The 21,030-nt window shown below is 35.9% G+C and overlaps 1 protein-coding gene across 5 annotated transcripts in view; it reads left to right on the top strand.

Annotated features, from left to right (window-relative positions):
• NEBL (nebulette) overlaps positions 1 to 21,030 on the top strand; it is a 450,583-nt gene that overhangs the window by 313,189 nt on the left and 116,364 nt on the right. For 3 of the 5 annotated variants that reach the window (XM_072651667.1, XM_072651668.1, XM_072651669.1), the window contains 2 exons: positions 9,507 to 9,611; positions 14,523 to 14,633. The exons of the other annotated variants lie outside the window; for them this stretch is intronic. In XM_072651667.1, the coding sequence (XP_072507768.1) occupies positions 9,507 to 9,611; positions 14,523 to 14,633 (216 nt within the window). The remainder of the gene's footprint in view (positions 1 to 9,506; positions 9,612 to 14,522; positions 14,634 to 21,030) is intronic. 5 annotated transcript variants of the gene reach the window in all.

The raw sequence follows: 21,030 nt of genomic DNA, 5'->3' as shown, positions 1-21,030 counted from the left end.
TATATATGTATGGTTTTATACTGCTTTCTGGTATTTCAGAGGGATCCCAAGAGTAATGGTCAGTGTGAATGGGTGTTATGAGTTCCTCTTTATAACAGATTTGCTTTACTACCCAAAGCCTTGAAATTTAATAATTTTTTTTTCTCATTACATTGCTTATAGCCAGAAATACTATTAAAATTTTAAACTCAGAAACCCTGTAGCAATCTACATTGTGACTGAGATGAATATTATTCCTTAAATCATCTTAGTTTAATAATTGATTTTAATCATCTGATCTTCCTGCTTTTGTCTTCTTCCCCTTTTATTTCATTTAATACTTTATCAAATGAGATATTTGTAAAGTACTTAACACAGTGACTGGCATGTAGTAGGTGCTATATAAATGTTAGTTATTATTATTAATATTAATTCTCATTGCCAGAGTAATATTCTAATTTAGATGATGTAACCCTCTATTAAAAATTCTTGATGGTGCTCTGTTGTGGAAGACCTTAAATGACCCTTCCAATAGCTCTTTAGTTTACTTTAGTGATAGAGTCATCTGGTTACTTATACCCATAACTGAACTGTTGTCTACTTGAGGGAATGGCTGTGTCTTATTCACATCTGAAGCTACATCATCCTTTTACCAAAATGACCATAAAAACAAAAAAACAATCACTTGGAATGAGAATTATAGTCATGGCTACCCAGTGCGTAGAAATGGGGACAAAGGATCATCATATAGGAGGGCACAGTAGACCTTCCTGATGGCAGCCTCAGGGTTTGTGTAGACATCCCAAGATCCTAGTTTGTTTAATACTTATTTTAAGTTATGATGCCATCCATGAATTTGCCAAAATCTTTGTGAAGGCATTTGTATTTAGTCTGTGCCACCTCCTAGAGTAATTAGCTCCTTAAGTTTACTTCCTGTTATATAAGGTAAAACTGCTAAGATTCAGGAGGAGAGATAGGATAGGTAGAAGACCTGTAGTGGACTAGAATTCAAAGGACTTGGGTTTGAATCCCAAATCTTGTACTGAAAACCTGTGTAGACATGGTTAAATAATTTTAAGTTTTTGGGCCTTTGTTTCTTTTTCTAAAAAAAATAATGGGTTTAGACTAAAATGGTGAGATAGCATTGTACAATCCAAAAAGTCCTGAGTTTGACCACACAAAAACAGAGCTCCAGTCCAAGCTCTGTCCCATACTACCTGTGTGTCCTTGGTCAGACATTGCTCTAGAGCTGTACAGGACATTATATGCCATCTTTTTGTTGTGGTTATTTAGACTTTTTCAGTCATGTCTGACTCTTTATAACCCCATTTGGGGTTTTCTTGGCAGAGATACTGGAGAGGTTTACTATTTCCCTCCTCATCTCATTTGACAGATTAGTAAACTGAGACAAACAAGGTCAAGTGACTTGCCCAGGGACACACAGCTAGTAAGTGTCTGAGACCAGATTTGAATTCAGAAAGATGAGACTTCTTGACTCCAGGTTCAACACTCTACCCGCTGTGCCATCTAGCAGCCCCAATCCACCATTTAATCATTTTATAAATGAAGAAATTGAGTCAGTTTCCTCACCTCTAAAATGAAGGTATTGAACTGTATAAGGTCTAACATCTCTTTCAGCTATCAATCTATCACTCTGTGATCTCTTCTCACTCTAAACCTCATAATTCTGATCGTCACATCACACACATTCTGACTTCTTTGGATTTAATGAAGAAGATGTTGATCCTATCCATTCTTTTCATTATTTTCTAGATACTGATGATATTCCTTTAGCTTTGGATCTTCAGCCTAAGCAGTCTTAACATTTTCAGTCTGGTATCATAAAGCCACCCTTGTCTCATCTTAGTCACTTTGTCTTTCTGTAGAAGCTGACAAATTCTGTATCTTCCTTGAAGTTAGGTAAGCAGCAATGTAGAAAACATGACTTGATTGAAGGCAAAATCTTTAAAATCTTCCCAAATACCTGATAGTAGATATTACATATAAGATGAAAATAATTCATGCATTTGGTGAACTGTACACCATATCCCAGGTGTTGTTGCACCCATATACTGTTCAAAGTGTTTTCGTTCGATGATGCCATTGCTAAAGATTGCTATGGTTTTGTCAGGTTCTTTGCTTGCAGAAGCCAGTCTGGTTAATGTTTTCAGGTTATCATTGAAAGTGATTCTCTACTTTCTTCCCTGAATGATAATAGCTCAAAAACCCATCTTCTTTCAAGTATACTTTACGTTATTTTAGACTTACCAGTGTAGAAACTCACTTTTCTATTCACTCACACATCTTTGCAAGATCATCTTGTAGTTTTTCTCTCTCCGGTTGACATTTCAGAGCCTGGAAGACTTCAATGGTGGTTGCTAACCTGATAATTTTACTGTGTGTTCCTCCTTCCACATCATTAATAAAAATGAAAGCTGGTTCTAGGGTTCCTAGAGCTCTTGTTTTGCCCTTCTTGGTACCACTCATCACATTCTACCTTATGCTGTCATAATCTTCTCTCCTCTAATAGATGCTATTTTCTATGTGAACAAGTACTATAGGATTATAACTATAGTATTGAAAGGGCTCTTAGAGATAGGTCATCTAGTCATTTTATGGGGAAGCTGGATGATTCAGTGGATAGAATGCTGGGTCTAGAGTCAGGAAGATTCCTGAGTTCAAATCCAGCTGCAGACATCTACTAGCTGTGACCCTAGGCAAGTCACTTAACCCTGTTTGCCTCAGTTTCCTCATATGTAAAATGAGTTAGAGAAGGAAGTGGCAAACTACTCCAGTATCTTTGCCAAGAAAACCCCAAATAGGTTCATGAAGAATCAGAAACAACTTAAACATGACTGAACGACAAGTCCTTTTATAGATGAAGAACATGAGGTCTAAAGAATGGTAAAATACTTTCCCAGAGTCACAGAAGCAGCAAGTTTTAGAGCTGGGCTTTGAATTTAGATCTGAGGCTCCCAAATCTAATACATTTCCACCGTACTGTGCTAAGATTACACCTTACTAATTCCTATAGCCTTTATCATGCCTACTGCAGTGTCTTATCCAAAGTTAATACTCAATTAACCTTCTTTCTTAAAGAATGAATCACTTCAAATGAGATAGTTTATGTCCCTTTAAACACAGATTTTCTGAATTATTGTGGGGTTCCATTAGTTAAAATTCTGTTTCTTAATATGTGTTTATATTTATTATATTTCTCAGTTCTAATCTCGTAGAGTGACTCAGTTTTAAAAAATTAATGTAAAACTGAGTCAAAGTTTTTTTTGAAAGTGAAGAAAAGATAAAAATACCTTGTTTTCTCTTGATTCTTATTTACCTCCAGCAGTTGCAAAAGATAGCTCATGCATAATTTTAGCTTTATAGATATAATTTTGTCTTTGCCTCAGTAAAGCATATTTAATATTCCTTAGATGTCCAGTGATCCTATCCTTTGTTAAAGAACTTCATCAGTTTATATGATCTCATTATTATGGAATTTCCAGCTGACATTCTGGAAGCCTTTTTATGGATGAGAGCCCATAGACCACTTGCAATTATGAACTAACAATTCCATCTTCACTTCTCTTCGAAATCTTCTGGTGTGTTATACAGATAGGAGGACAAAAGGAGTAGGAATTTGTATTGTTGAACTGGGCATCCGTACTAATAAAAGGATGGATCCACTAACTTATTCCATTTGATTCCATATAATTCTAAACATCTCCTGCTATTCATACATTTATTATTTCTACAGTTTGCCAAAACTCAAAAAAAAGGCAATGAAAAATTTCCAAGCACTCCCTCTATAAGGATTGGAACAAAAAAAATTGTTTAATTTTGGCATTATTTTATGTTCATGTGTGATTGAATATTTTGAATGGCTAAGTCAAATGGTCCCATTGAGCATTCATTTGGTTTCTGCTGCAGATGTATTAAAAATCCTTTTCTTATTGCCTTGAAGGTTCCTTATATAAGGTACTTCTCATATTCTTTTTTGTTTACCTAATTTCTGACTTGTACTACTCTTTGTATTTTCTTGTTATTTATGCTTTATATATTTAATTTTATTTTCTCTGCATGATAGTCTTTTGTTTTTTAAAAGCTGGTAGTGAATTGTAGGTTCAAGTGTCTTTTTTTTTTTTTTTTGGAAACATTGATTTCATTAGTTCAGTCAGTAACTAGTCAACTCAATTAAAGAAAGTCAGTCATTTTAGACCAAAATGACCAATTATTCTTTTTCCTGATAATATCATAGGTATAGGTTAAAATTTTTTTTTTGAAATATTGCAATATCTCACATGCCAATGCCCATCTCCTTTCCTTATGAAAGGAAAGAAAGTATGCACATTCTACTACTATAACTACTACGACTACTGCTGCTGCTACTACTACTACTACTACTACTACTACTACTACTACTACTTCTTAAATGTGTCTGTAGAAATGAAATGTTCTCCTTATTAAAGTATAAGTTTTCATTATTTTACCTTGGAAATAAAGGTCTGAACTTAGAGATAAGGAAATTCCACTAATTCTGGCACCAAAATAATAGTAATAAATGTCATTCTTTACCCATGTGAAATGTGGGTATTATTTCCTTTTCATTTTAATGGGAAAAAATTGGTGGGAATCATAGAATTAGAAATGCTTTTTTTATAAACCTTTTTTAAATTTGTGAAAACACAAGCATTTCCTGTAACATTATAAAATAGAAATATGATTACCCATGAAACTACAAATCTATTATGTACAACTTGCTATTCCTTTAAAATATATAATATACTTATCATGTAAATTTTTTCTTTTCTCTCTACCCTTCCCACCCTAGAGATGGCTACCATTAGACACAAAAATGTGAACATATATATATATGTATGTGTGTGTGTGTGTGTGTGTGTGTGTGTGTGTAAAATCATTCTACACACGCTTCTATTTATTAGTTCTATGGATGCAGAAAGAATTTTCCTTCATGGGTCCTTTGCAGTTTATTTGGATATTTATAATATTCAATATGAGAGGAAATTGCAGGGATGCCCTTCGGTTGGGGAATAGCTGAACAAATTGTGATATATGATAGTGATGGAATACTACTGTGCTGTAAGAAACGATGAGTTTGTTGATCGTAGGAAAACACGGATAGCCTCGTGCAAAATAATGTAGACCAAAATGAGAAGAACCGCAAGGATGTTGTATACAGTAATAGCAATGTTGTTTTAAATAAGCCATTTTTAAAACATGAGGGACAAGAAGGGAGGAGAAAGAAAGAGGAGAAGGGGAGACCATGAGGGTGTGCAAGAATTCTGTTTTCTATTTGTCGGTTCAACAGAGAAAGAAGTTAAATATTTAACCCTTTTTCCAGTACTCATGTCCTGAACAAGTTACTTATGTCAGTGCTTATCAGGAGGTCTACACTTCATAACTGCACACAACACTACAGTGAAGAATGTGAAAGTGACAAGAAAAAGGTGGTGGTACAAGATTAAAAATAATGAGTCTAGCATTTGCCTAATCATTATCACAGGTCATTTTGTTGTCACTTAGTGATATAATGTCACTTGTTTTTCTCTCTTTAATATATCAGAGTAATATTGTTTATTATACAATCATCATTGCTTTAATTACTGAGCTTCATGGTTTCCAGAAATCCCAAATTATATCTAATATCTGAGGAGAAAGGGAGGAATTTGTTTGCCAAATACTTAAGTCCCCATGTTTTTTTCATATGATAAAGGAGTATGCTAAACAACTAAAACTTAAGATAGTCCTAGAGGCCTATTTCTCACAGATTTAATTTTATTATCTTTAGGAATCATTACATAGTTAAGATGCCTGAGATGACATGATTTGCTGTTTCTCAGATTTGGCTAACCTGTAGGTTAAATCATGTCCCTGACATACAACTGCATTAGACCAAAGGCGCTCCCTAACATGATTTTCCAATGAATCAGATAATAATCTTACTCCCTAGCACCAATCTTGTTGTATATGGTATGACGTTGCATAAAACTGTTATATTATACCTCATTATGCTGCCCCTTAGAGAAAACGGATTTCTTGTTATCTAAGTACAATCGTTCCTTCATTCTTCTGTCCAAATGGCTTTTCTAATGTATATGTCACATCATTACTCTGCTCTAAAACTATCATTGGTTTTCCACGATCAGATATAATATAAACTCCTTTGCCATTCAAAGCCTGCCAAAACCCGATTCCTACCTGCCTTTCTAGTATGATTTTATACTAGTTCCTTCATGTACACTGGAGTGGTCTATCGATCCTGGACTATTTTATGTACCCTGATCTTTTCTTCTCTTCTTCTGCTTCCATGGTTGGATATACCTTCTTTCCTGCTAGAAAAGGATTCTTTGTCTCCCAGTTCTCTGTACCTTACATTGTTTTTATATGCCTTTAAGACTCACCTTAGATTCAGAGGTCAAGCCACTGGCTGGGGAGAATGCCCAGAAAAGGGAAAAGAAATAAAACTATTGAAGGGTACTTTCTCGGAGAAAAGACACTTCATCCCTTCCTTTCTGACGAGGAAGAATAATGCTTACCATCAGGCAAAGACACAGAAATCAAGGATTCTGTGTCCCAGCCCACCCAATGGGCTCAGGCCATGGAAGAGCTCAAAAAGAATTTTGAAAATCAAGTTAGAGAGGTGGAGGAAAAACTGGGAAGAGAAATGAGAGGGATGAAAGAGAAGCATGAAAAGCAGATCAGCTCCCTGCTAAAGGAGAACCAAAAAAATGTTGAAGAAATTAACACCTTGAAAACTAGCCTAACTCAATTGGCAAAAGAGGTTCAAAAGGCCAATGAGGAGAAGAATGCTTTCAAAAGCAGAATTAGCCAAATAGAAAAGGAGATTCAAAAGCTCACTGAAGAAAATAGATCTTTCAAAACTGGAATGGCACAGATGGACGCTAAGGACTTTATGAGAAAGACAGATATCACAGAACACAGCGTGAAGATTCGAAAAATGGAAGATAATGTGAAATATCTTATTGGAAAAACAACTGACCTGGAAAATAGAATCAGGAGAGACAATGTAAAAATTCTGGGACTACCTGAAAACCATGATCAAAAGAAGAGCCTAGACATCATCTTCCATGAAATTATCAAGGAAAACTGCCCTGAGATTCTAGAACCAGAGGGCAAAATAAATATTCAAGGAATCCACAGAACACCGCATGAAAGAGATCCAAAAAGAGAAACTCCTAGGAGCATTGTGGCCAAATTCCAGAATTCCCAGGTGAAAGAGAAAATATTGCAAGCAGCTAGAAAGAAACAATTCAAGTATTGTGGAAATACAATCAGGATAACACAAGATCTAGCACCCTCTACATTAAGGGATCGAAGGGAATGGAATAGGATATTCCAGATGTCAAAGGAACTAGGACTAAAACCAAGAATCACCTACCCAGCAAAACTGAGTATAATACTTCAGGAGAAAAAATGGTCTTTCAATGAAATAGAGGATTTTCAAATTTTCTTGATGAAAAGACCAGAGCTGAAAAGAAAATTTGACTTTCTAACACAAGAATGAAGAGAACCATGAAAAGGTGAACAGCAAAGAGAAGTCATAAGGGACTTACTAAAGTTGAACCGTTTACATTCCTACATGGAAAGACAATATTTGTAACTCTTGAAACATTTCAGTATCTGGGTACTGGGTGGGAGTACACATACACACACATGCACACACGCACACATACATAGAGACAGAGTGCACAGAGGGAACTGAAGAGGATGGGATCATATCTTAAAAAAAAAAATGAAATCAAGCAGTGAGAGAGAAATATTGGGAGGAGAAAGGGAGAAGTTGAATGGAGCAAATTATCTCTCATAAAAGAGGCAAGCAAAAGACTTATTAGTGGAGGGATAAAGGGGGGAGGCAAGAGAAAAACATGAGGTCTACTCTCATCACATTCCACCAAAGGAAAGCATAAAATGCACACTCATTTTAGTAGGAAAACCTATCTCATAATACAGGAGAGTGGGGGACAGGGGCACAAGCAGGGTGGGGGGGAGGATGGAGGGGAGGGCTTGGGGAGGAGAATGCAATCCGAGGTTGACACTCATGGGGAGGGAAAGGATCATATGAGAATAGAAGTAATGGGGGACAGGATAGGATGGAGGGAAATATAGTTAGTCCTATACAATACAACTAGTATGGAAATCATTTGCAAAACTACACAGATTTGGCCTATATTGAATTGCTTGTCTTCCAAAGGGAAGGGGTGGAGAGGGAGGGAGCTAAATATGTTGGAACTCAAAGTGTTAGGATCAAATGTAATGTTCTTACCACTGGGAAATAAGAAATACAGGTTAAGGGGTCAAGAAAGCTATCTGGCCCTACAGGACAAAAGAGAAGATGGAGACAAGGGCAGGGAGGGAGGATAGAGGGGAGAGCACATTGGTCACGGGGGCAATTAGAATGCTTGGGTTTGGGGGGGGAGGGGATAAAAGGGGAGAAAATTTGTAACCCAAAATTTTGTGAAAATAAATGTTAAAAGTTAAATAAAAAAAAAAGACTCACCTTAGAACCCATTTCTTCCATGAAGCCTTGCTTGATTTTCCCTGTCCTCTTACTAGAAACAATGCCTCCCATCTTAGATGTTTTATAACATTTTATTTGACTGTGCACTTAATTATAGTTTAACTTAAAGATTTTTTGCACGTGTCTCATTTACCCTTGCTAGATAGTAAGTTCCTGGAGGATATACCGTTTGAAATCTTTTGAACCCCATGTGAATGAGAGACCAGTTAACAGAGACCTAGGCTTAGATCCAGGGAGATCTGGGTTCAAGGTCTTCCTCTTACGCATGCTGACTGTGTGACCCTGGGAAAGTCACTTAAGTAATCGGTGCTTGAGGTAGCTCTTTGAGAAGTAGTAGATAAGCTGGGGACCTCCATTGACAGGAATGTTCTTATCAGAGAGTTCACTATATTATTGCAATCACAGGACCAGTTTATCTCTGTCGTATTCCCCCCTACCTAAGCAAATACTGGGTGTTTAATAAATGTTTAATTATATAATTAATCTCTCCATTTATAAATATATAAAATTTACATACACTATACATACATGCACATGCACAAATATATATATATTTATACATATGTATGTATATATATATGTATGTGTGCGGTTTGGTAAGAAGTAAATTTTATATATATGTATTCACACAGATGGGTTTTCTCATTGCTCTTCAGAATGACTCCCAGTTCCTAGGCATGATTGTTCTTTTTTATCGTTTGCTATAGAGATTGTTGCATATTTGGCAAGGACAGTGCGGTATCTTAACTGGTATTCTCACCTATAAACTGAAGAATTTTTGCTTGATTTCTCAGGTTTTTTTCCAGTTTCTGATCAGGAATTCCAGCCATCCTTATGCAAGTGGTGGGCAGAGTGCACTTTGAGAAATTTTTTAAAAGTTTCTTACCAGTTTTGTTGAAGAATATGTAATAAAAGATGTCTTCTTCTCTTTAAGGTCAAACTTATGTTGCTTTATTTCTTTGTTTTTTAGATTCGCTATAGAGGAGAGTATAAAAAGTCCAAAGATAAGTGTACATTTGTACCTGACACCCCTCTGCTAAACCATGTAAAACATATAGGTGCTTTTATTTCTGAGGTAAGATAATGGAAAATTATTAAATATTTTATTAATAAGAGTGTTTCATTCCTATGAACACATAAGTCTCACAATGAAGTTGGATGACATACTTGGAAAAAAATCAGATTAACTTTCTATTAAAGACTTGTAATCCGTGTTAATATTAATTTAAATAGTACTTCTGAGATTTTATATTGAATTACTAAAGTACCTATGTTAGCATTCATTATTAATTTACCTTTCCACATGCATTTTAATTACAAATTTGTTGTTCTGTAGGCCAATGCGAAGAGATGGATATGCTTCATACTAGATATGTGTTAAGAGCGTTTTAATTTTTCAGTAATGAGTATAGGATTAAAGTAGTTGGCAAATATGCAACTAATTCATTTTAATTATTAAGGTACTCTGAGAAATAGTAATCACTACTATCACTTCATAGTGTTAGTTGCGTATTGTCACCTACTGGCAGAAATTATCAGTGGACAATGAAAAAATATGCTAGACACGTATTTTATTCCATTCTAATGATGTTGGTTTTGTTACTAAGACCTCTTATATATGCATGATATTTCCTAATGTAATATATAAGAAAAGTATGCTTTCATTAGATCAAAATCCATCCATGTCCTCTTATCAAATAATTTTTATAGGATCACAGATTTAGAGCAGCAAGGAACTTTAGGGGCCACCAAGACAACCCCCTTTATTTTACAGATGAGGAAACTGAGGCTATGAGAAGTTAAGTGACTAGCCCAGAGTCAGCTTTCTAGTAAGTGTCTAAGGTGAGATTTGAACTTGAGTTTTACTGATTCTAGTGCCAATTCTACCACTGTACTGCCTAGTCCACTTCTCCTCCATATCATCTACACTTTGAGCTTCAGGGATTCCTCTAGATATTTTAATATTTGTTGAATATAAATATAACACTCAGGAGATCCAACTATTTTATTTGCTTGTTTCTTCTATTCTTTCTATATGATTGACACACTTTCTTTCCCAGACCTTAAAGAGTGCTCTTGAGGATATCTCATGACACTTCTCGTACATAAGTCATCACTCTTAATACTCTGCACCCTCCCCCAATGGTGCAGGTCAAAACCCCAAATGCTTATTCATTGTGCATGACTTTTATCCATGGCCTCTCATCAATATTTCTCCTGAAGGGGATCCACTGAACACGCTGAAGGCTATTGCAGAATCATTTGATACTTCAACCCTTCAGAGACTGTGCTGCTAAAGTTCACAGAATCAAAAGAGACTTCATTGTCTATCCAGTGATCCCACTTACTCCTGAAAAAGCATTCCATCACTGACAGGTGGCATGATGCACATGGTCACTCTAAGTGAGAAGAATCACATTATGTCCCAAAGCAGTCCATTTTTGTTTACATGACTCATTTTAAAGGTAAAGAAACTGAGGCTCACTGATGTGACATGATTATACAAGTGTTAAGTAGAAGAATTGAGATTTGAACCCAAATCTTTTGACTTTAATCTTAGTATTCTCAAAGAGACAACTAAAAGTAATAGTTGGAAGTGTAAAGATGCAGATTTGGGCTTAATGTAAAAAAGGACTTCCTAGCAGTATGAGTTATGCGAAGGAAGAATGGGAGGTAGTGTAATTTTTCTCATTTGGGATGACCACATGCTGCATGTGAACTTTCAGCATCACAGTCCCTGAAGAACTGAAGCATGATATGATTCTGCGATGGTCTTCAGCATGTTTGGTGGATCCTCTTTGGAAGAAAAATTGATGAGAAACCATGGTTACAATGAATGAGCATTTTTGGATTTTTGACCTGCTCCATTGGGGAAAGGTGCAGAGTATTACCAGTATCATTGAGGGAGGGGGAGGATCCACATCAATGAGATCCACTGAGGCACTCATTTTTTTTTAGTCTTATTTTCTGCCTTTTTAAAAACTTTTGTAGAAGAATCTCTAGAAATTATGATCATGCAAATTAGAACATTCTCAAGACATAGACAAGAAACTGGGTAGCAATTTGAAAAGAAATCCACTTGAGTTTTCAATATATGCCATATCTGCAAAAATTCTCCCTTTTCCTGATCTTTGCCATTTAGTTTTCTGGTTTCTTTGCATCCTTTTTTAATTTTTATGAAAAAACAATTTTGAATTTTTTTTGAAAAAATTTAAAAAAATTTTTTATGAAAGAACTTTAAATACTTGCAAATTGGAGGATACCTCATGATGATCTCAAGAATCTTATTAAAGGTTAGGGTGGGGGAAAGGTCTCACTTGGAAATGGAAGATAATACAGATTTTCTAGCAAAAGAGAGAAGGACCTATGATTTCACAAACTTGGGCGACTCCTGAATGAGGGAATGCTCTCTACCAGTGCACATTGGCACCTTCTCTGCATGTTGGGGTTTTGGAGAGTTGCACAGAGCACCTGATTTGTCCAGCGTTCCTTAGCCTACATGTGGCAGAGCCTGGATGTGAACCTCAGTCTTCTTTCCTCTTGTCTCTGAGATTAGTTCTCCATCCACTGTGCAATGCTGCCCCTAACAGATTTTTGTAAGGTGATGAAAATGTTAGCCCATCAATAGAGTCCATTCATTTATTATGAGAGTATTAGGTGCTATGGAGGATATAAAGATGGCCTGTCTAAGGACTTGCATAATATTATAACTTAGCAATGTGAGATTTTTACTCAAATCCATTATTATTTACATAGACTTGCTCTGGTGATCTGTTGGATTTATGTAACACACAGAACAGATGGGTTATCCACATAGCTCTTTGTGAATGCTCCCTTATTTCCTTTCTTAACAAGCTCATTAAATGGCTTTAAGTATTGAATGTCAATGTGAATGAGCTTGAAAAAAGCACACCCATCGATTTTGGTACAGCTATTTTATGTGATCCCTTCAGATCAATAAAAACTTAACTCTCTTTAACTTTTTTTTAAATGTGAGGAAAGTCAATTCAACAAATATTTATTGAACCCAACAAGTAACAATTATGAACTGGTTGAATGGCCAATACAGTAAAATCTAGTGACTGGATTGATTTTCCACTTGTAGTTATCAGAAATTGCAATAGAAAAAGGATATAAATGTTTTGGGGACAGTTTCAAGTTCTGAGGGAAAAGGACAAAGGTTGATATGCATACACACACATACATATATATACACACACATACACATGCACACACACATATATATACATACATATATCTACTTATATATATATACATACATGCATGCATACACACATACACATGAAGTCTTTGGCATAAATTTTCCACTTATTTCTGCAAACCCTGATAGACAGCCTACTCTGGCTACTGTGCTGGAGATATAGAGACAAAAATGTCATTGTTCTTGTCCTCAGGGGGTTTACAGTTCAATAGTGGGGAAAAGGAAGGTATGAATTGAAATTTAAGTGAAATTGAAAGGTATGAAATGTAGGACCAGAAGGGGTTGTGGGGGGGGGGGTGTTAGGGGGCAGGACATTTTAAATTTATAAGAGAGTTCCAAGAAAAGTACTATGAGAAATTTGAGGAAGGAGAGATTCATTTTAATTGGGGGAAGGGATGATGATTGGGGAATTGGGCCATGAAGAAAAAGGAAGAAAAATAGGCATAGATGGGCCTGTTTTATTCCAAACATGAAAGACTGCATGAATAAAGGCATGAAAATAAGTGGAAGGAGAGAAGAAGAAAAGGAGAGGAGTTGTTTAGTTTCTTTGGAGCTTAGTATGAAAAGGAATGAAATTCCTTCAGTCGTTAAGCGCCCATTGTGTACAGGGTTCTATGGGACCTACAAAGTCTTGATAAAACACAATTCTTGTCCTTATGGACATTGTCTAATAGAGGGATAAAACACCAATACAGATAATTGATGTACAATATTACATGATGCCATAAAATAGCTATGAGATGTCATGGGAGGAAGGTAGCTGCTAAAAAGAGAAGGCTTCAGGGAGGAGGTGGCATTTTGGTCTCTAAAAAAAATTTTTGCCAGCCATATATCCCCTGGGTTGATTCACCTCTCTGTCTGTTCACACCTTTCAGTGTACCTGAAATGTCGTCTATCCCTTTCCCTGTTGACATTCTACCCACTGAATCCCCTAAGGAGTGCAGAACCAGCTCAGGTTGGAAATGAAATGGGTCAAAGTCTAGAACTGTATATGCTATATTATCTAGTTGCTATTAGCAAATATTTGTTGTTTAATTAGTGTTTCCTCATCTGTAATGCAACTGTTCTGCCATGTACTTTTCTAGTGAATGAATTTTGTTATTGTGATATGTAATTATTTTTACAAAAATTTGTAAAATATGACTTGCTTCTTTCTTCTGAATCATTTTGCTCTGGAGTAGAAAATGGGAGTAGGCAATCTGTTGGGTTGATATTTTACCTACTCTTGCCAGGAGGAAGTTATGTGTGTGGGTGTCATTCTGCCTTGGTAGAATCAAACACTGAATGTGGAGAATTCACAGCATTGTTTTTTAAAGGCTGTGGATAGAAAGAATTTAATTATTAGTTATTATATAAATTAGTTATTCTGGTCTTTGTATTTAGGTCTTTTCTAGTGAATTTTAATAACTTTCACTTGCTCAAAAATTCTTATGTCCCATTATTCTGGTTTTTGTTTCACCACTGCCCAAAATGTGCAAACATCCTTAAACCTGCAAATACATAGATAATTTTGCTTATTGAAATTTGCAGAGAATTAATGGAAATAGCAACATTTTTATTTCCTTGCTTGCTTCATTCAAAGCTGTCTCCATAATCTCTTGAATTCATTTATCATCCATCTCTTAATACCTTGCCTAAAGGTTTCTGGAAGTCTTGGAAGTTGTTTTTTTAATTTTTGATCTTCAGTTCAATTCCAGTAGAATGGTTCTATTAATCCTCTTCCTGGCAAAAGATATAAATATTTTTTTTCTTCTGTTTCACCAGGCAAAGTACAAAGGCACCATCAAGGCAGATCTTTCCAATTCTCTGTATAAGCAGATGCCAGCCACAATTGACAGTGTATTTGCAAGAGAAGTTTCACAGCTTCAGAGCAAGGTAAAATTTTTCAAGACTGTTATCTGATCATGGAAAGCAAAAGACATAATCCAACAAAAATGATTTAAAATGAACAAACATTTACGTAATTATATACATAATGATTATTTGCCACGAGTAAATGGAATTGTTTTTAAAAACGAGTATCCAAAGTCGAGTGACAGTCAAGACCAATGGTGCATGTATTTGTATCTATTTTTAAAAAAATAAATATACACATGATTATTTCAGGTAGAGGAAGTGGGTTTTTTTTGTCACAAGATTCATTCAGTGATGCTTTGTGGTCAGATGACACATTGGAATCCCATACATACGAGTTTCCTTAAAGATAGCATGGAGAAATTACTTTTTAAAATATAACTTGCTACGTACGATATCATCATCACCATCAATCATCATTGTTGTCATTGTCACCATCATTGTCATCATCACAATCGTCGTCATCATCATCATCATGGTTGTCATTGTCCTTGTCATGATCACCTTGCCATTTTTTTCAAGGAGCCCTGAAACAAAGAAACTTAGCCAAATATATAATGGTTAGCGCTACACTTCCAATTCAGTGCCCTTTAATCTGATCAATATTTACTGAATTTCTTAGGTTTGTGTCTCAGTAAATTCCCACTGAGACCTTTTCAAGCTAGAGGATTAGGGCACTACAACAGTTAGATAAAACCCGACATTTTAGACGCTGAAAATGATACAGATACCTTTGTGCGACCAGCACCTCTGACAGCTCTCTAACCCAAGCCCTCCCACCATTTCCAGTCTCTCCGTTCTCAAGAAAAGGATGCTATCCTAAGATATCCACTGTGAACTGTCCTTAAAAGATATGAACCTCCTATTTCAAAAGACTGTTTCTGGAGAGAAATATTCCATACTTCTAGGAAAGTCCTTATAATATTTTACAACCACATATTTGGAAGCACAGAATTTCAGAGTTGGAAGAGACTCTGTAAGCAGCACAGGAAACCTATACCTGAAAATGTTTTCCCATAACATACACTACTAGTGCTATTTAGCCTCAGCTTGAAGCCCTCCAGTAAAGGTGACCTCCCTCCCTCCAAAGACATTCTACTTCTGAATAACTCTGCTCCCAGGAAGTTTTTCATATTATCAAAACTAAATTTACCTCTTTGCATCTTCTACCCCATGCGGGTCAAACAGCATAATACATTTTCCACATGATGGCCCTTCAAATACATGAAGTCAACAATCATGACCTCTGTGCTCCTGGAGTCATCCCTTCTCTAGGATAAACATGTACAGTTCTTTCAAATGATTCTTATATGATGTGAATGTAAGACCTTCATCATTCTGGTTGCCCCCTCTTCTAAGTTTGCTAGTTTGTCAATGTCATTTTTAAATTGTGATGCCTAGAATTGAATAGGGTGCTCTCTTTGAGGTCTAATGAGGGCAAAGTACAGTGGTACTGTGTCACTTCCCAGTCCTAGAAGCTGTGACCTCTCAGTGAAGTTGAAGATCATGCCATCTTTTTGGGTTGTCCTATTATACTCTTAATTATACTCTTGACTCAAACTGAGCGTGCAGTCTGCTAAAACCTCTTGATACTTTTCAAACTACTGTATAAAACATGGATCTAGCTTATACTTATGAAGTTGGTACCTTGAACATCACTCTACACTTTATATTTGTTCCTAGTAAATTTCGTGTCACCAGCTTCAGCTCCATTCACCAACCTGTCAGAATCTTTTTGGATCATATCTCAGTCATCCATTATGTTTGTGATTCATCCCAGCTTCATGGCATCTACCAACTTTATAATCATGCTATTTGTACCTTTATACAAAGCTCTGATAAGAATGTGATCTAGCCCAAAGTCAATGACAGATTCCAGGAAAATTCCACAATAGACTCATTGCTATATTGGCATCAAAGCATTAACTGCTATTTTCTTTTCAGCAGTTGCCACTTATCATGAACGATTGGGACTGTAGTCAAGACAAATCAGGAAGAATGAGTCAAGAAGCTGCTAGAATGAATGGAAAGCTACCTTTTGAGCCTGCCATTAACCAGTTCTAGATTCATTTAATTGTCCCATTGCTTACCTAGGTAGACAGCAAGGCATAATGGATAGAGATCTGGAACTGAAGACAGAAAAATCTAAGGTCAAGTCCTTCATCTGTCATCCTAGGCAAGTCGCTTAAACTGTTAGTGCTCTAGGCAACTCCCTAAGGTTACAAATTGCAGAAAAGGTATCACCTTGCATTGATAGCATGCATTTCTGTACCTGGGATTTTCCTATACCAATGATATTGTAGGTCTAGCTGTTATCCACATCATACAGCCCACGTCTCTTTATCTTTTCCACAAGTGTATTCCAGTATTCTAATAAATCCATGATCGGTCCATTATTGGGCAGCAAGGTGGTGAAGTGAATACAGCACCAGTGCAGGAGTCAGGAGAACCTAAATTCAAATCTCACCGCAAATACTTGAAACTCACTAGCTGTGTGACCTTGGGCAAGTCACAACCCCAATTGCCTCATCCTGGGTCATCTCCAGTCATCCTGATGAATATCTGGTTACTGGATCCAGATGACTCTGGAGGAAAAGTGAGGCCGGTGACCTGCACAGCCCTCCCTCACTCAAAACAAAGTCAAGTGCAAGTCATGTCATCATTTCTGTGATGGCATGGTCTTCTTTGACAACAAAGCATGAACACACACCCTCATTGGCACAGATCATGGTTTTATCTCTAGTAAAACTGAAATTCTAGGCATTACCCATTCACTTTCCCATTCCTCATCACCACTTTCATTTAATTCTTCTGTTCTTCCACTATTTTTAACTTTATCATATTCAAATTATCATGGTTTATGGTTCAATGTGAAGTAAGTGTCTGTGTCTGTGAAATGGATATATAAATAAGATCAAGAGCCCTGAATATGTTTCTGATCTTCTGTTTTCTAGGACAAATCATCAGTTCCTTTCATCTTTTCTCTAACTCTTTGATTATCTCTGTGACCCTTTACCTTTCAGTGAAGAGCTTTCCTCCTCTTCATTGGTTCACAATCTTATCAGGAGTTCCTAACTCTTCCTTGGAGATGGACCTACTTTCAAGACCCTTGGATGATAAGTTTACCTGACTTTCTTTCCCCCACCTCAGCCTTGACACCAGCAAACAGTTTAAAATCCTCTGTAGACAGACCACTTTTTTTCCTCCATTTTATCCCCACTGTTGGTTTTTTTTTTTTTTTTTTTGGCAGGGAATGCCTAGTTTGTTTCATAGCTTTGAAAACAGATAATTCTTTTTAAATGTTGAGCCTTGGTATCATTTCCAGCACATCTTTTAGTACTTAGTAATTATAAAATCCAGCCTCTACTTAAGTCAGCAGTAAAGAAATCTCAGATACAGGCTGTGAAGCTAAAAATATATAAGATTGAGGTTCTATATCCCTGACCATGACTAATACACACTTTATTTTTACCACCAACATCTGGTCATCTATCCACTTGCTGATATAGGCTACTGTATAAAACAAATAATTATATGTTGCCCTTCATATAGATGACAAGAAACAATTAAGCAATAACTACAAAATAGAAGCAAATCCTTTTCTTGTTATTTTTCAACAAAGGTAACATTTTCAGATCTTTAAACACTATTTTGGGACCAACACGGTTTTCACCACTTTGTGAATTCTGTGTGTGTGTGTGTGTGTGTGTGTGTGTGTGAAGTGGTGTCAGTTTGCTTAATGAGTCAATGACCTTCAAAAATTATGATTTGTATTTTCCTTAGTGAATAATATTTTGCATATATGTATTTGTGTTTATATATATACATATAAATGTGTGTATGTATATACATACATTAATTTATTTAATATTTTGTGTGGAGACATGGAGGTGGTATGGTGGTATTCATTGCTGTAGGGAAATCTCATAAAGCATCCTCCACTATTACACATCATCCTCTTGTATTTTACTTATGGTCTATTATAGAGTTGCCTGGAACACGGAGAATAAGTGATTTGTCCCTGCTTACGCAGCTAGTATGTGTCAAAGGTAGCATCATTTCTTCTTAACTCACCTTCTAGATACTATTCCATTCTTCTTTCTTCATGGTATGGTACTGGGAAAAATGACTAGGCTGATTCCAATAATTTATTGGATTCTGCCATATCTGGCTATGACTCCTTTTTGGGGTCTTTCTTGACAGATACTGGAGTGGTTTGCCATTTCCTTCTCCAGTTCATTTTACAGATGAGGAAGATGAAGCAAACCAAGTTAAGTAACTTGTCAGGGTCATACAAACTAGGAAGTGTCTGAGGCCAGATTTGAACACATGAAGATGACTCCTCCTGACTCTAGGTCCAGCACCCTATCTACTGTGCCATTTAGCTGCCCCTGGATGTACATACTTTTGTTAATTAGCTTTTTATGCCTCAGTTTTCAAATGTGTAAAATTGTGATTCAAATAACTTTTTTCTATGAACAAGAGACCAAGGAAGAACATGGATTAATCAACAATTTTTGGAAAAGTTAAGTCAGTTAATGCATATAGTATTTTATATATGTGTGTGTGTGCGCATGTGTGTGTGCGTGTGTGTGTGTGTGTGTGTACCTTGAATGAGAAATCAAGAGAATTTTGGAGTTCCAGAGAAAACTGAAGTAGAACAAAATGCTACCTGAATGATAAAAAAAAAAAACCCACCTCTTCTCAAACAACTTAGTTCATGCTGTAGAACTATATTGATGTAGAAAAGAAAGCCAAGTTAGCAATTGGTTATAAACATTTTTTCCATAGATATTTATATAGCATGTGTGTGTATAATTTTATACAGAAGGTAAGAGAATAAACATTTATATATATATGGTGCCTACTGTGTGCCAGACACTGTGCTAACTGCTTTTTATGGATGTTATCTCATTTGACCTAAAATAATGATATAATTCTTGGAAGAATCCTTTACTAAGTATTCCATTAAATTTTTATTTATAGGAAACCTGCATATTTGTTATTCCTTCCTTCCTTCCTTCCTTCCTTCCTTCCTTCCTTCCTTCCTTCCTTCCTTCCTTCCTTCCTTCCTTCTTTCTTTTTTTAAAGATCTCCAGCTTGGTAGAGAAAATGCCAGATAGCTCTTCATTTTGGTTAATCAAATTTTCTATCATTGCAATTCAAGCCTACTTTTTCTAATTCTAATGTCTATATAAAATGTTTTTCCTCTTTTAATTCTTATCCTTTTATTTTCTATTCCAAGTAACAATAATATATGGTAACCTTTATGGGAGACTGATTAGAGAGCTGGCCTGAGAACCTGGGAGAGCTCTTTTCAAGTCTCTACTCTGATACATACTGGCTGAGGATCCTGGGAAAATCTAGCGACTTCTTAGCATTCTATAGCCCACTTTTTATCTAAGGCTATTGAGTTGCATTGGGAGAGTGAGTTTCTTCATCCAGAAGTTACCTATATCAATAAAATCACAGGTCAAGTCCAAAACAGCACATGTTCATGTAGAGCTTTAAGATTTGTAAAGTGCTTTTCATTCATATCCAACTCTTATCTTCTCTTAATAGATCCATGTTCATTTTCTTTAATGACCTTGTTCTCCTCTTTAAAAAGCTTAATAATTTCAACTTTCATGGGTTATTATTCTTTTATAATTATTTGGAATTAATTCTTTTTAAGTCACATACTATAATAATTTTTCCAAGAAAACTCGTAAACCTTAACAAAAAAGCTTTTCATTTTTATATGTCCATTGTGTGAACAACCTTATACTGGTTATTTATACAATGTCAAAATGCATGTAAATGTTCTAGAAATTTCATTTCTGCATAGACATTTTGAAAAATCCTGTAAAACTCAGATTTTTTTTTCACTCTTTAGTTCTGATATGATAAAATCTTAGGGCAATCAGTTGCAAATAGGTCTTAGGGTTGTGATTAAGACTGTCATCTTTTCCTGTCTTTGTAGGGCAAATCTTGTATTTCCCACTGCCTTGGTTGAAAACTAAACCTTGAGTGTCTGCCATCTTGAAAAAGTTCTCATCCCTTAGGAATGGCTTCCATTCTTAAATGACTATTCCAATTTCATCCAGTTCCCTCACACAGATATAGCCTATGTCTCCTTAGCTTAAGTTGGAAGATTAGAGCTGAGTGCTAGGAACTGAATTTGAGATTTATGAAGCAAAAATTCTGAAACGCATGCCTAACCACAGTCGTGTAAGAGCAATGACTACTCAGCCTCTAAGGTCCCACACCAAACTGAGAAAATTAAAACAGAATGTTTTCCTTCACTTTGGCCAAGTCAATACCCCTTTATGGTTTGAAACCAAAGTAGTATAAACATTTCAAATATATAAGCAAAATTTCAGAATTTAGATGATGAAATGAAGTCATAAAGTTGGGAGTCTAAGAGCATTTGGTCAAG

The sequence above is a fragment of the Notamacropus eugenii genome, chromosome 3 (genome assembly GCF_028372415.1).
Source record: "Notamacropus eugenii isolate mMacEug1 chromosome 3, mMacEug1.pri_v2, whole genome shotgun sequence".
NCBI classification, from domain to species: Eukaryota; Metazoa; Chordata; class Mammalia; order Diprotodontia; family Macropodidae; genus Notamacropus; species Notamacropus eugenii.
The sequence above is the reverse complement of the archived record's forward strand: the minus strand, read 5'-3'. Positions and strand labels throughout refer to the sequence as shown.